The 16,463-nt window shown below is 47.7% G+C and overlaps 1 protein-coding gene across 1 annotated transcript in view; it reads left to right on the top strand.

The window, feature by feature from the left end:
• Positions 1-16,463, top strand: part of DCDC2C (doublecortin domain containing 2C) — a 109,882-nt gene that overhangs the window by 46,806 nt on the left and 46,613 nt on the right. Inside the window, 7 exon segments of the mRNA XM_029231639.1 lie at positions 2,471-2,581; positions 3,799-3,853; positions 5,032-5,131; positions 5,913-5,998; positions 7,261-7,374; positions 10,614-10,693; positions 11,723-11,785. Coding sequence (XP_029087472.1) covers positions 2,471-2,581; positions 3,799-3,853; positions 5,032-5,131; positions 5,913-5,998; positions 7,261-7,374; positions 10,614-10,693; positions 11,723-11,785 — 609 coding nt within the window.

The raw sequence follows: 16,463 nt of genomic DNA, 5'->3' as shown, positions 1-16,463 counted from the left end.
TTTTCCTACTCTGTCTACATATTCCTGCTCAGTGCATTGAATCGGCAGACATTTACTGAGCAACTGTTACGATCACTTAATTGAACACGCGTACATATCGAGAGCCAGCCATTCGTTTAGGGCCAGGAATGTGCGGACGGTGGGCCTGGGTCCTGGAACTGCGTGTGGAGGTGTTACAGGACCCGGCAGGGGGGCCCTGCAGGTCAGGCGTGGATGGGGATTTGAAGGATGAGTCTTAGGTCAGGAGGCAGGGCAGGGGGGGAGTTCCAGGTGCAGCTGAGCTCTGTAGGAAGGCGTGGGGTGTGCAAAGCCTGCGGTGAAAGGGTGTGAGGAGTGGGCTATGCAGGCAGGTAGGCTTAGAGCTTGAAGGGCGTTGGAACATCCTCATAAAGTTGGGACCACTCCCTGAAGTGTTTGAAAGGTGGGTGTGATCAGGTTCACAGCAGCCCTGTTCACTTATGCATTCAGCAGGTACTTACTGAGTGCCTACTATGTGCCAGGCACTGTCCCAGGCTCTGGGATCCATTATGAGAAAAACAGACAAACACACACAACCCCTGCCCTCATGGAGAGTCTAATGCCTCACGGAGACAGGTGAACAATGAACGTATAAATAAATTATCTGTAGATTGAGTTAAGTGCTGGGGGAAAATGTGGAGAAGGGTAAGGAAGGGAACTTTTTTTTTTTAAGAAGGGGAGTCCAAGGCATTTTATGCTTCCATATTTTTTTCGTTGTCCTGTCGGCATACGATTTCTCTTGTCTGATGGATTGCTGAGGTCAGTGGTAGGGAAGTGCCCCGTTGTGAAAGGGGGACAGAACACTGGCGGGAGAGGGAACTGCTGCAAAGTGTCCCCGGGAACCAGTGGGTTAGTGCATCCTGCCAGGTCTAACTCTTGGAGGATGGCACCTTCTTTGTTAATTCAGAGACATTTAAAATGGAGGGAAATAGGGAGGGAGCCATCAGGGTGGCTCTCGCCGAGAAGGAGAGGTTTGAGCCAACGCTTGACAAGAGGCCAAACCCATGCCACTCTGTTTTCCCTGGATTTCACAGGAATGAGGTGTTTTAGAATCTTGCATTCCCTTCATGTGCTTGTTAGGCAAAGTATGAGATTAAACAATAAAACTGGTTTAATGACGTGACGCCTGCCTTCACCTGCCATCCTGCTCCCCCGGGAGTTCTTGTTTCCACATCTCCTGGGGTTACGGGAGCGGGTGGTCAAACCGCGATGGGTGTGGTTTGCTCTGTGCTCTCTGCACAGCATCCTCGCTGCTTTTGTGTCCTCGTAACGAGGCTGGGTAATATTTCCTTGTCACTGTCCTCTGAGTGCTGTTTCAGAGATAATAAAATAAATATATGGCCTCTTTATCTTAGAGGCCAAAGATACGGAAAATGCTTGTCACAAGGAGATGTGAGTAACACCGAGAAGAATCTAGTAGGTTTCCCGAATCCCAGCCCCCAGCTGCCTCTAAGGCACAAGCACCATATATCATCTTCTGTTTCTAAAACCAGTCCTGCAAAGATCTTGTTTCCTCTGTTCATGAGCACGATTTCAACTTGCAGGAAAGCCTCCTAAAATAGGTAGAAAGATTTTGCTTGGCTCCTATATATGTGGTTGAAGGACTATTTTCACACTTTAATTTCCACAAGGAAAAAAAACCCCTAGTAGTTTGCATAATACACTATAATGCCATATATAAATGGCACAAGGTAGGTGTTTTTAGTTTGACATTTTCTTAAGTGACACAGAGAGCTCACAAGAAATATCTATTTATATAGTTTTGCCTGTATTCATTTCCAAATACTTCAGTAAAGATGGAAAAAGGGAGAACTAAAAAAGATGGCTTGTATATAAAGATGGGATATATCTGGGATAGAATTGGAATAGAATTGGGATGGTGCTAAGAATTAGTTCATCTTACACTGTGATCTAGTTATGCTTTGTTATTATAGTTTATAGATTTCTTTGGAAATCTAAGTTCCCCTCAATTGTAACCCAAAGACACCTGCCATGCATCAATTTTTTTATCAGAGATGCTCCATCCTGCTCTGTGGTTCCAGCAGTGATGGTTTGGTGGTTGTTATGGAAGCGATTTTTATTAGGCTGTAAGGAGTATCTCTAAAGCCCCAGCGACCTCTGCAGACCTGCCTGTCCCCCTTCTAATGCAGACCCTCCTTTCCCAGGCACCACGCGGCCACCTTCATTTGGGAAGAGAATAGCTTCCCTTCCTGGTGAGCTGCTGCCCCCTGGGAGGAGGGAGGGGAGTATTTCTGCCACTTTACAGAAGAGAAATGGAGGCGACAGCCTGGTCCAGATGGTGCGAGAAGGGGGGCCTCTTGGAGGCACCTGGGTCCCATCCCACTGTTCACTCGGGGCGCGTGTGCTTTCCCTGGGCCTTCTCAAAATAACCGATTAGCCTCACTGCACGCCTCCGTCCCAACATGCTCTTTATTCTTCGTTTGTACCTTAGGAGGATCCCAAGGTGAAAGAAGCTCATAAATACGACAACGTTCCACCCAAAGCACTGGATTCTATTTTTTATGCCAAAGAAGGAAAGAACCTTTTATCCACAGCGGGGCAGGTAATGTGAAATGCTGTGTCGCTGTCGGCAATTCGAAATGCTGCCGGGTCAGGAATCTGCTTTTCCAGACCAATTTCATCCTGCAAAGATATGACTTGTAACGATCTGATTTAAAAACCCGACTCGTAACTGTCTGAATTGTTAATAAATTGTTCGGCATGTAGGGCCGTGGTAGGGGGAGTAGAAAAGTAAAATTTCAGGGCTGAGGGCGATGGGATTCTCCTACTAGGAAGCCCTCCAAGATAAACACAGGATTTAAGAGTAATTCTGGGGGCTTCCCTGGTGGCACAGTGGTTGAGAGTCCGCTTGCCGATGCAGGGGACACGGGTTTGTGCCCCGGTCCGGGAAGATCCCACATGCCGCGGAGCGGCTGGGCCCGTGAGCCATGGCCACTGAGCCTGCGCGTCTGGAGCCTGTGCTCCGCAACGGGAGAGGCCACGGCAGTGAGAGGCCCGCGTACCGCAAAAAAAAAAAAAAAAAAAAAAAAGTAATTCTATCATCTCTGGAACTCTGGGAGGGCATATTGTCCTTTAAGGACCAATGACACTGAAAACAACCAACAAACATATCAACCTTTTGAGGGAAACATGAACATAAAAGCCATCAGAACCCACTGTTTGTGTTTACTTTTTGAGTATGAGAGACATTTAAAAGATTGAACTTCAGAAGTGATTTTAAAACGAAATAATTTAAAATACACTCCTTGCAGTCCTACTCCTATTCTTACTACTATTGCTACTACCAGTAGTATTACTGTTACTACCATTATCGGTACTACTGTTACTACTACAGTTAGTGCTACTGTTCCTACTATTATTAGCTCTGACTGGGGGCCAGGCTCTGAAGGAGGTGCTTTCTGTGACTGTGTCATCTGCAGGTGTGATGGATACCTACAAGACTTAAGTCCCCTGGTTGGTTGTGGAGAAGAGAGGGAGATGGCGGGAAGGAGGGCTTCCCTTGCCTTCTCCGCAGCATCTGACAAGTTTGCAAGTCATTTCTCTTAAGCTGTCTTCTCCCTCGGCTCTCAGTACCACACAGAACGACTCAGGTTTTCTTCTCTTTGCTCCCCGTTTCTTAGCTTCCTGTGTTTGCTTCAGGCTACAGAGTGGGGCGTTTCCCTAACGCTTTTCTCTGGCTTCTCCCCCTCTCCTGGCTCTCCCCATCCCATGACAAATGCGTCATCCTGCTGTGCACCAGGCGCTGGTCCGGACACGCAGGTGTTCAGGCTTGTTCCTTTCGTCCTCGGAGCTCATGTCCTGGCAGGCGAGGCAGGTGCGTGAGCAGAGGCCACGCTGTTCTACCCCACCCTCGCGGGGCTCATCACGGAGCCTACTGAACCTATACTACCTGAGATTCTGTAATATGTCAACAGTAATAGAAAATTTAATCACCGAGTAAAATGTCTTTCTTGGCAAAACATACCCTCCAGGAGTGGCCTGGGCTGCCGGGGAGAGCGTGGCCCGCTGGCACTCAGATTCCAGCTGTGGCCCTCATGAGCCTGTGACCTGGGCACATTCCTTACCTGAAAACGGATGTTGTAGGTGTGTCTGAGGATTGCCATGAGTATTAATATCAAAGGCATAGGTAGAGGAGCCCCTGGGACACAGTGGGTGCCCGCCCTCTCCTCTCCTCTTCCATCCCTTATCCTCCAGCCCAGGGCTCGGGGGATGGTTCTTCCGGGACCGGGGCTGGGAAAGGCCAGAATGGACCCCGTGAGGGGTGGGGAGGTCCAGGACTCTTGACTGAGGAAAGGGATGGGCTGTGGTCACATCTGTCTCCTTTTGGATGGTGAAGGAACCGGCCAGCCCACTTCTTTTTCCTCTGCTGTCACCTGTTGCTTCTGAGCAGGATGAGGATAAACTTTTCAGGAACCTTGGGATTTTATAAGCATTTACTATTGATACTACATCCAGTTGTAGTGCTAATTAGATGATTTTGTCTGTCAGCCAGGTTGAGTGGCTTGCAGTGTACAGATTCAACCCCTGTGTCGTTAAAGCCCGGTTCTTGAATATATTTTGAAGTAACGCATCTGTGTGTGCTTAAAATCTGATGTTGGTGTCTCAACACCAAAATCTGGTGTTGGTTGCTTTGCGTTTACTTCTAACTGAATGAACCGAGCGCACACTTGTCAAACATTCACTGTATTTTGTCTCTGGCCTGAGTCCCATGGGGGTTGGGACACAGGGATGACGGTGACTCCCGGGGTCTGGGACCTTTGTGGAGACAGTGCAGGTGTTGAGGGCCACTGAACCCAGCACCTCGACTGAAGCAAAATCAAGGGTGGTAGGGAAATGCAGGGGAGGGGACGTATGGGTCCCGGGGTCCCTCGGCCAGGCCGCCTGACAGTGACACAGGAAGCTCCAAGGATGCTGAGTTGTAACTCTGGTTTGGCTCAGAAAAGGTATAACGAACATCGGTTTGAAAACCCTGCCTGCATTATTTTTCTCCAGATGGTGACGTGTATGAAGCCCAGACTCCTAACAAGGAAACCCAAGGAGCACCAGAAGTTACGGGGGCCCCGGACGTGCATGTGGAGGTGCCTGTGGACAGGTGGGTGGCGGGCACCGCAGGACTGTGCCCACCTCCTTCTTACTGCTGCTCCGTCAGCCCTGCCTGCATCTTATCCCCAGCCCCTCCCCAGAGCTCTCCCTGGCCTCTAGAATGTTCTTTGTCCCCTGCACTTAGCTACTGCTCATCTTTTAGATCCTATGCTGTGCATTTTCTTGTCTGCCCATCTTTCCCCCCAAGGCTCTTCTGCTACCAGGACCCTTCTTAGCACACGTCACAGTTTGTGACGGCACTTCAGCCTTATTTGGTTACTGTCCCTTTTCTGTGCTAAGCTGTAAGCTCCATAAGAAGGCCAGCACTGCTCACTTGTGTAGCCCCTGTTCCTAGCAGAGGTCCTGGCAGGTAGAAGGCTCTTAGGAATCATCGGTGGAAGGATGGGATGATGGTATAATCAGACCATGTGGTCGGGAATCACGCACCTGCCCCGTCCTAGCTTCCCGACCTCAGGCCTCAGTCTCCTTGTGCATGTGGCGGAGATGATGTCACCGTGCAGGTCAGCCTGGGCACCAAGTGAAGTGTTAGTGCCCAGTCCAGGGCCTGGCGCACAGTGGACCCTCTCTCTCTGTGTCCCTCCTCCTGGCCTCATGGAGGAGAGAGGTGGAGTCCTGCATGGGACAGGACGACTGGAGGGGAGAGGTGACGGGGAGAGGGGCTCACTTTGAGGCCTGGTGCCTGGACAGGAGCAGAAGCAAAGGGCCCCAGGCCCGAGTCGGAGGCCTGGGTTCCAGCTGGCTCTGCCCCCCCGCCCCCCCCCCCCCCCCAGTGCACCCAGCAGGTCTCCAGGGCCTCCGGGCCCCAATCCTGGGCCTCAAAGGGGAGTCTGTGCCGAAATGCATGACTTTGCCTCTGGTATCTACCTGGAGGCATTAAAGGTCCATTTCCAATTATAGGCTTTTGAGAAAATAATTTATATTCTGTATAAGGTCAGTATTAGCATTTGAGTCCCATTTTTGTTCCTCTTAAATAAAGTGGGTCCCAGCCCTGCGCTTGCCCCGAATCATAGGAACCAGCGAGCTTTCCTGCTCCGCTTTCAGTACTAATCACTTTTAACCTTGTCATTTATTTTTAACTTCTGCAATTTTTTCCCTGTGATATATTTTTAAAATGTCATAACTCTGTCTTAATGTAGTAGCCTTCCACTTCCTCTTGACATTTTGAACACTTTTCTCATATGTCCTGTTGTAGTCCCTAAATTACTAGTAATATTATTCTTTTCCTCGACATGACAAAAAAACGACCCAAAGATTTGGTCTTCTCTTAAAACCCAAGCGAACAGTTTAAATATTTTTATTGCATACTGAAGAATTTTATAGTAATAATATTAAGATATTTTAGGCAGTTACTTTTTTATACCAAATGTATCATCCACACTTCCACCTCCAGCATGAATTATTGTTATTGATCTTTTCTTGTGTGTTTTCTGGGCTGCACGTTGAGAGTGTTTGGCACAGTTTTAAATGGAGGTAAAGTCCTAGTGTGTCAAATAGTGTTTCCATACTGTTTGGGAAGAGTAAACGTAAATCTCTGTTGCTCCCGTATTTGAGTTCCATTGTGTTCGAGGCTGTGGAGTGAGATGGATTTCCCCAGACTGGTGTGTAGTCTGATGGGGGGAAGCGGTGTCCACACCACACGACGGGGGCTGCACACCTGGAGAGCTGCATGAGAGGCCTTCATTTGTGTCCCGGTGCTAAGCTCTTGGAGCCACCGGTCTCCTTGTGGAAGGGGGGGCGGGTACTTGTTTTCATGCCCTTAGGACTTTCTGGTTCACAATGAAGAACGGTTGGCCTTTATATTAAACTACTTGATTATGATGGTGCCTTTTACCATAACCTGGAACGCTTTTCTCGTGCTTTTGAGTGACTCGCTTTAAGCTGTGGGCGTCTCATCATTCCCTGAATGGCTGGTGGCTGCAGCATTGCGCTTTCTCCACTTCTGTGTTGCCGGAAGGACGAAATGTTACAAAATATAACATCCCAACTAGTCAGTTTATGAATCTGGAGTCAAACTGAGATGGACGAAGGGAACCTCAAGAATGAGGACCCCTCCGGGTCCAAGGGGGCAGGTGTGGTTTGTTCAGCCTGTTGGTAGCCGATGACGCCTGTGAATAACAGGGTCGCAGGTCAGGGTCGAGGCCACTCAGACCGTCCGGCAGCAGCAGCGGCCTGCGACACTGCACTCCCGCTGCCGAGTGAAGGTCGAAGTTGAGGTTCGGAGGGGTGTGGAAGGTGGGCTGTCCCTTGTTCCTGCCGGGTGCCATCGTGTAACATCCGCTTTTTTTGTGATGGTGAGCGAGGCTGACTGTGGCCTCTTAACCTTTCCTTCACTCCAGTGCCTAGAAGCTTCCCCCCAGGACTTCTGAGTCGGTCAGGAGCTCCTTGGAGCTGTGCAGAGAGGGCAGGGCAGCTGCGTTGGAGCGCGGGGCAGGGGTGTCGGGTGCTCGGTGGTAAGGAGACGTCATCGGCTGTTTAGAGGGTTGGTCTTCCTGACGGTCCAGGAGGGCTGTTAAGCTGCCTTTAGACCTGCGCTCTGATTCCTAAGATGCTCCCACTTTTCTGGCTCTGCCTCCCGATCGTTTTCTCTTTAATTTACCCACAGAGCGATACATACTTCCAACCAGACGTGTCACTTTTTCTGTCCTCCTACGTCAGCCACTTGGTTTTCCACCACCTGACACCTTTGCAGTTGATTTCAGAGAGCCGCTCATTTTCCTGCATATGTTGGAAGGTGCGTGCTTACATTCCAGGGCCTCTGGTCGTAAAAGCTTATTCTGGAGAACAAACTTGACATTGAGACCCTCGTAGAATTCTGTTGACACCCATCTTTGGCTCATGAGAGAATCAAGATCGAGCTGCCGGGTGAGAGAAGCTGTGCTCTGAGTTAATGGAGTGATTTCAGTGCCTGTATCATGAATGGGGAAGCTCAAGCCACTGAACCCTGTTTGTCCTGAACCAAGTCGTTCCTGAACAGGACGAAAGGCTAAGCTGTGGAAAATATAATGAAAGTGAAAGGGAGAGAATGCTAGGGATTGGGACTCTGGCTGTGGCCTGACATTAGAAAGCGTTTTACTGATGGTCAACCATGGTGACAGGGACTATGGTCCATGGGCGTTAGTCACCTTTTTCCTCTTCTATGCTGCACTGTCTCCTTTTGAGTTTTCACTTTTAAGAAATTATGATTTACTTTCAGTGCCTCGTTTCTCATTGGCTTTAGTAGTGGTTAATGTATCCCCTTGCCATCCACCGCCCCCTCCAACCTTTCTCTATCCGAGCTTGAGTGGAGGACAAGGGTGATTGAGTTAACTGTCCGCTTTATCAGCCTCGATTCTCCCAGAGTGCTGACTTCTTACACCAGCTTCTACTTTAAAGCCCTGACTTATTATACCTCAATGTTAAGGAAATGATTGTTAGCACTTGTAATATGCACAAAAGTGACATCCAGATATTAAGACATTGATGTTGAAGTTCTGTCTGATTTAAGGACTACATTTGTCACAAAGTAATGTCTTCTGCCAGATTTAAGATTATATTTATTTAATATTTTTTAACTAATTAATTAATTAATTTTTGGCTGCATTGGGTCTCCATTGCTGTGCGCGGGCTTTCTCTTGTTGTGCCGAGCGGGGGCTGCTCTTCGTTGTGGTGCGTGGGCTTCTCATTGCAGTGGCTTCTCTTGTTGCGGAGCACGGGCTCTAGGCGCGCAGGCTTCAGTAGTTGTGGCGTGCGGGCTTAGTTGCTCCGCGGCACGTGTGATCTTCCCGGACCAGGGCTCGAACCCGTGTCCCCTGCATTGGCAGGCGGATTGTTAACCACTGCACCACCAGGGAAGCCCCCTATATTTATTTTTATAAGTACTTTAAAAAGAGAAAAATGCTCAGAATTGCAGTCTCTGTTTAGCCGGGACCCTGACCTTTGATTCCTTTTGGGGGAAATAGTTCAGCATCTCTCCGCACATGCTCAGCTCTATTTTAGCAGAGTAGCTTTACGATATCATTTTGCAGCAGGCAATAAGCAGGTGTATAAACCCCAGGTCTGCAGTTGATGCATGAGAAGGCTTGACTGAAATCACAGTGGACTGAGTCCAGGTCTGACCTCTGCTGAAATTCACTTATTTTCAGGGAGTCCCAGAGAGTCCGGCAGGAAGAGAGAGGGCCTTTCCTTAGATTCTCCAGCAGCTACCAGAGTGGTCACCCTCCACTGCACTTCCCGTAGTTCACTTCACTCCAGAGATAAGCTAAGAATAAGACACTAACTGCAGTAAAACCAAAATAATGTGGACTAATTAGGAGAAGGTCCGTCTGAATTTGTGTAATCTCTGAATTGTTTAATTAGAAAAAACATAACGCAGCTTCAAAGCTTTGTTACTTTCAGCTGCAGAGTGGCTCAGACTAAGCTCCTATCTGTCTTTGGGGTTCCCACATTAATGAATAAATTAAAAAGTGTAATTAGCACTATTAGGATGCCTCTAGCTATAAAGAACAGAAAACCTAAGGAGAAGTGGCTTAAACAATAGGAGACTCTTACCACGCATGTACTAGAGGTCTAGAGGCTCCCGGCAAAAGCTGCAAAGGTTCCAGAGTTGCAGCCCAGCGGCTTGTGGGGTCACTGAGGGCTCGTCTTCCCAGGGCTCCACTGCCTTCCTCAGCACGTTGACTTTCGGCCTCGGGCTTGTTTCCTTAAGACATTACTTAGGCTCTGGGCGAGATGCGTGAACATCCACGAGAAGGAGAGAGAGACCGTTTCCTTCCCTGAGACTTTTGCATATAGTGAGAAGAGTCTTTACTACATATTGCTGAATCAGTGAACGAGTCAGCGATCCGCATCACATCAATTATTCTGTGAAAGAATGTGCTTTGAACTTCTCCTGAAGTGCAGTTTGATCAGCCCCAGCGAGCTTTCTTCGTCACGGCTCCTTCTCTGTGTAGACCATAGGGAGAGAACGCTCGTGCAGTTGGGGTCTGAGTTCTCAGAAGGTTTGGGTGACTGAGGTCTGGGCTAGTGGGATCGACTCTATTGAGCACACTTGTCTACACGGCCGCAGAGCTCGGCGCTGCACATTCGGGGGTCAGCTGGTAGGAGCCGTCGGGTCCTTGGGGCTTGTCGCTAACATCAATTCTGGTCACACGGTAAGAGCTGGCTTCTCCACCCACTTTAGCTCAGGTGTAGCTACGCGACCTGCCGTCACCGATGACGGGTGACACTTCCAGGCAGAGGCATTAAGAGCCAGCGTGGACTTGGCCACGTGCCTTCTTTGACTCTGAGGTCGAGGAAACAGCAGGACTCGGAGTCTCCTGGGTGACTGATGAACGGGAGGCTTTCACCAGCCCACCTGTTCCCACTGACACAGGCACGTGATTGAAGGAGCCCCCGTGGGCACCTTTATTTTGGCCCCAGAACCACACGATTTTCCCCCGGTGTGGAGAAAGGTTCCAGGACACCAAGTATGATAGCTTGTTGCCTTTTGCCAGCAAGTTATGACAACCGGGAGATTATCCACAAGGGGAGTGTGCACACGGCCAGGGGCAGTGGGACCAGCCAGGCCGTGGCGGTGCCCCTTGGGCCCAGAGGAAGAGGGTGCTGCTCAGGTCCCCAGGGGTGCACTGAGAAGTACAGAGGTGTCTGCAGTGACCCCTCTCTCTGTTTTACACAAAAGGGATTTATAGTGTCTCAAAGTTTTCTCCAACAGTTTTATTAAACAGGTTTGTTACCAAAAGTGGCATCCGGCTGTTTGCTGCTCAAAAGCCAATACTCGAGGGCAAAGTTGGTGGAAAGGAAAGTTTGCTTTATTCTGGAGGCCGGCAACTGGGGGTGGGCGGTGGGAGGCTGGACTCGTGTCTAAAGGCCGATTCCCGCACCGCTCACAATCAGGGGGCAAGAGCTTTTACAGGCGGAGGGAGGGGGCTTCCTGCAGGAACAGCACAGTCGGCTCTGACGGCCGTCTTGAAATCGGTCTGGTGCTCTGACCAGCGTCATCTCGATTGTTTTAAGCACAGTTAGTCTGCAGTTCCAGGGTCGGTTTGTTCCCATTTCTTTGAGGCCAAGTCTCGGAATTGTGGCAGCTTGTGTCATGGCTACAGCCTGGTCATCATGGAGTTCACTTCTCCCACCTGGTGGGGTTTTCAGTGTCTACAAGACAGCTCCCAGGACATGGCTCAGATTATTATCTATAGCCCTTGAGGAGGGACTAAAGGTCCTTGACTCTGCTAATGACTAAACTATTATTATTTTGTCCTGTTTGTTTTCCTTTGCTTTGCATTTTCTCACTTCTCTGGTTAAAGTTATTCTTTGGCTAGAGTTTTCCTGCAGACAAGGCAGCTGGAGGACACGGACGGGGAAAGACTATAGGGTCCCGCTCCGTTTCAGGCTGGCCCTTGGTTGGAGGAGCCAAAGGTAAAAATGCAGAGCAGACGCAGCCTTGGACTTGAAGTAACCACTGTGGAAAAACTGGTGACTTTTCAGCTTTACCTGTAGAAATGGTCAGAAAGTCACGTGGCTTCACGCGCTCTTTGCTTCTTTAAAGGACTTTGACACAGGTTGACTGCGACTAAATCTAACACGTGGCGCATTTTCTCCCCAGAAACCAGCCGAGATAGTGAAAGAAGAGACACATAGTCACATGCCTAATTTTGAAAGCAACAAGGTGAGTTAATTCTACTTTTATTTTGTACTTGACGGCTTGAGGCTAAGGCGCCTTTTTATCCTTTTAACATGTTGGGTGGAGCTCTTGTTTGATGGAGAAGGGGTCAGAGAGCCAAGTCATTCCAGGATACGAATCAGCACAGGGTTGGACCAGAGTGTTCCTCTTCTGCAGGCTGTACCTCACATCAGGTCTCTTGTGTGCCAGAAATTACAGCAGTTTTCATGGCTTCTGCACTAGTCTTTGCCACCTTTTACTGTACTTCCAGTCACAGACTGAAAAGCTCTTTTTTCCAACATCTTTCAAGATATATTTTTAGAGGGGGAGGAAGGAGAGGAAGGAAGGACAGGGGAACCATGGCAGCAGGCGTGGGGAGCCTCCGTCGTCCCGGATACCTTGGACATTGGTTTTGTGGGTAGTCAGTGTTGTGTAAACGGCACGTCTTGGCTGCGGACATGTGCAGCACACGCTCTATAGGTGGCAGCATGAGCTAGCGCAGAACGCGCTGTGTGGTTTGTGTTTGTCCAGTTGCTTTACATATGCCGTCAACGCGGGAAGCATGCCTTTCCATGGTACGTGATGAGATTACGTGACTAATCTGTATAAAATATGTGTATTGGGAAAACAAAATTTACTTTAAATTCTTTAGTCGAGGGATATTTCACAACTAAAACTTGTATATTTTTAAGGTGCACAATTTGATATACGTATCCATTGTGAGATAAGCGCCGTAATCAAGCTAATTAACATAGCTGTGTGTGTGTGTGTGTGTGTGTGTGTGTGTGTGTGTGGTGAAAACATTCAAGACAAAATTTACTTTAAATATACAATTCATGTAGCTAAGAAGCAGACTTTTGGGAGCTTGTTTTTAAAATTCTGTCTCTGGATTCTCTTTTCAAGGTGGTTTCTTGCTTTTAGATTTTTGGCTCCAGGCAGGAGGTCATGTAACAAATCTGGGCTATTGAGTCTGTTCTGATGACAGACTATGAAGAAATCTGTGGATGTGATGGCGTTGCAAGTGAGCCTCTCCTGCTCTGAGACGTGCCCCGCAGCATCCTGGCTCCGCGTTTAAAAAGAGGGAGCAGAGTCGGCTCCTGGGTCTTGCCCACCTTGGAAAGGGGGTTTGTGGGAAAGGACGTGGGTCCTTAGGAAGTTTGTTCGGGTTTTTCAACATGAAAGGAGTTTATGATCTGAAACAGACAGTTAGAGGAAATAATCTTTCAAACGATTCTCTTTCCTTCCTTATAGTCTTAAATATTTCTGACGAGGAGGAAGTGTTCAGGGAGAGGTACACTCTCTGTGTCTGGATGGTTAGGGAAGCCTTTCAAATGTGGAGGGACAAAAGGATGCTCACGGCGGCTGACGAGTGTAAGACCGTGTCTGCGGGTGGGAAGACGGTGGTCCCGGGGCACTGGGTGTCGAGGGGCCAAAGGTCACCTGCTTGCTTCGGGGCCGTGGGTGAAAGGGTGCTGTTACAATTCAGCCATGGAGTAGCCGAATGCCACGTTTTAATGGAAATATGGCACCGGTGTATTTTGCCTGCATTGAGTTTTTACTATCACTTGGATATCTGTGCACACTGGCTGTGGACATTCATCATCTATGCTTTGCTGACTTGTTCTGTAAATATACCTCCTCGGGCCTCTGGGAGCGTCTTGTGCATTAGCAGCTGACATCAGTCAGTAGACTTAATTTCTTAGCGTGAATCAAAGGGTTTTTCTCAAGGCCAGCAATATCGTTGGAATAATGGCAAATCCAAGCGCCTCGTTTGCAGGTATCTGGGTTAAGAACCTAAGCTTTTGGGGAAGGAAGGTGATAGGGAGCAACTGGGCCTCCTTCTCTTGCCCAAACACGGATGACTTATGTCAGGCAGAAGGGCTGGATCGAGCAGACGCATCTTCACGGAGCCTTTGCTGTGGGCTGGGCACGTGCTGGCCCCTGTCACTCACGTCCCAGCTCACCCACACATCACTCTTCCAGGTGGCATCAATCCCTGCTTTATAGACTCAAAACCAGTGAGGTGGAGAGATCTGAGAGGGAATCTACCGCACCAGCAGTTAGGAGGCAGGGTGCTTGGCTTTGAACCCAGTTTTGAACGATTCCAAAGTTTGTGTTTCCTCCCCAGAGAACCACGTGTCTGATTCCTCAGAGGAGACATCCCCTGCGTCATGCTTCCTGGTCTGCCCCTCCCAAGACAGGTGCTCTGTGATGTTCAGGACTGGGTTCATGGTGTGTGACTCTCCAGGATGTTTTAGTTCTGTCAGGTCCACAGGACTCCGTCTCTGCTTCAGCATGAGCTGAACAAAAACTTCGCTGGTGTGAAACACCCCGTGGAGTTGAAGGTCGTCGGCCCTAAAATCTAGCCCATGCTTTTATGGGCTCAGAAGGAGAGCAAGCATTGTATAAGCATGGCAGTAGCTAGTAATACTAATAAAAAGAAATATTACTCAATTAACACTTCCTGGCCGATAGGCCACAGTGATCTGTGTCTCTCAGTGAACTGTGGTTTTATTTGGCATTTCATTTGTCTGTTCACTTGAAAGATTGATCCTGTGATATTTATTTGACATTGAATATATAGATTTCTCAGGTATGTGGCTTCTGGCTTGACCACCTCTCCCAGACAGATCGTGAAATCCTTAAGGGGCCGATATACATCCTTTACGGTGTCTAGGACAGTGTCTTATATGCAGTAGGTGCTTCATAAATTTTGTGGACTTGCTTCACGTTACCTGTGACTAAGTTGCTTAAACCGAAGTATATGATCCTGGGGTAAGATGGTAATGACCTTGAGAAGCTGTAAGACAGCATATATTGTTATGAACATTATTTAAAAATACATATTTTATTTCTGATGTTGGATCACAAGGGTTTCTGTTTCATTTTGTTAGGATTTTTTAATGGTAGACTATATACAGCATAAAATTTGCCATTTTGACTGTTTTTAAGTGTACTTTAAAAAATTCAATAGTGCCATTAAATTCAGGGACGTTAGGTACATTTTCAGTGTTGTACAAGCATCACCACAGTCTACAGCCAAACTTTTTCATCTCCCAAACAGAACCTCTGTGAGCATTAAGCACTGTTTCCCCGTTTCCCCTCCTCCAGACCTGACTCTGCTGTCATTTGTGCATTTAAAACAACCTCCGACCAAAGGAGCTATTTAGATGTAGGTATTAGGAGCAGATCCCACTCACCCCGGCCCAGGGAATTTCAGACAAGTGCATTTATTTTGTCATTATGTATGTCACGGGCACAGAATTGGGTGAAATCAAAATCAAACACCAAAGTGGACCCGTGCTGTGACATTCCTTCATTCCCAGAACGCTTTAAATGTGTTAATTACACAGTCAGGACAACTCTGCCGATATCTGACACTTTAATAATGTTTTCCTTCTTAAAAAATGGAATGTTACCGACATCAATTAACTAATTTGAAACTTTATGTGAACTTATAAAGATGACATGTGTACTTTTCCCCTTTACCTATTTCAAACTGTGTTCCTGACACACATTTTTAATTAAATTGGGTGAAAACTGTCTGCATTGAGGTAGACTGCAATTTCTCCAGTCCTTTTAGTGCCTGATTTGTTTAGATCCATTGATTGTAAGGCAGTTTATGAGCAAGCAGCACTTTTTAATTCAAGCTGCCTGCTGAGTTTGTAAAACAATGTGTAAAAATTTTGAAAAGATTCAGTCCCTTTCCAAAGGGCCGTGAAGATGATTCTGCGGCCCATGTGTTTAGGGCTGTCCAAGCCTGGCAGGGATTCCCATCTGCAGGCAGGTTTGCGCAGGAGTGGTCCGGCCTCTGGGACTCTAAGCCTTTTAATCTGACTCTGAGATCTGGGTTATCAACATTTGAATCGGTTTTTAGCTTTTCCTACCTTCAAAAAGTTTTACATATAAAACTTTCATGGGTAATTTTATGTATTCATGAAGCAAAGAGGGAGAGAGATTGACTTTAATATTTTGGGTGCTTGAGTCTTTCTTCTGTGGAGATTATCTTGGCACTTTCTGCCTCCTTTTGTGCTGTTTCCTGTGATGGATTAAGTTTCGTGAAGGAAGAGTTCATTTTACTGTCTTCTGAGCACCTTTCACATCGCCTGGCACGCAGGAGTATGTGGTCTTGAATCTGATCAAGCACCCTGAGCACAGGAGGTAACTATCGTGTATTTGTGGTGGCAGCTTCAGGGGCAGTCTGAAGAACTCTGGCCCAGAGGCGGGCTTATGGCAAAGCCAGGGCCGCGAAGTGATTCCCGGTAGAGAGGACTAAAACCGCAGCTGAACAGTCAGTGAATCGCCAGAGACTGTGTCTTAAGAAGTAATCAAAGCCTCGACCTTTCTCTACAGGCAAGTTAAACTCTCTTTGGAAAATACCATAAAGTCAAAAGACAATCAAAGTATGGAAGAAACTATTTGCAACACAAATTAAATTTTCTTTGTTTATAAAGAGCTCCCTAAGCCATTAATATAACCCTATAAAAGAAAGGCAAATGAGACAAATAGGAAATCCACAGAGAAGAATACAAATCTCCAAAAGATGTAAGAAAATATATCCATGTTATTCCTAATTAAAGAAATGCAAATAATAAACAATGAGTTTATTTCAAAACTTAGGTTGACGATGTCCAGCGCTGGGAAGATGCGGGAAGACAGTGATGCTCCCTAACAGGGCCAAAGT

The sequence above is a fragment of the Monodon monoceros genome, unplaced genomic scaffold, assembly GCF_005190385.1.
Source record: "Monodon monoceros isolate NGI ecotype Baffin Bay Population unplaced genomic scaffold, NGI_Narwhal_1 Super_Scaffold_19, whole genome shotgun sequence".
NCBI classification, from domain to species: domain Eukaryota; kingdom Metazoa; phylum Chordata; class Mammalia; order Artiodactyla; family Monodontidae; genus Monodon; species Monodon monoceros.
This window is presented reverse-complemented; position numbering and strand designations above follow the sequence as displayed.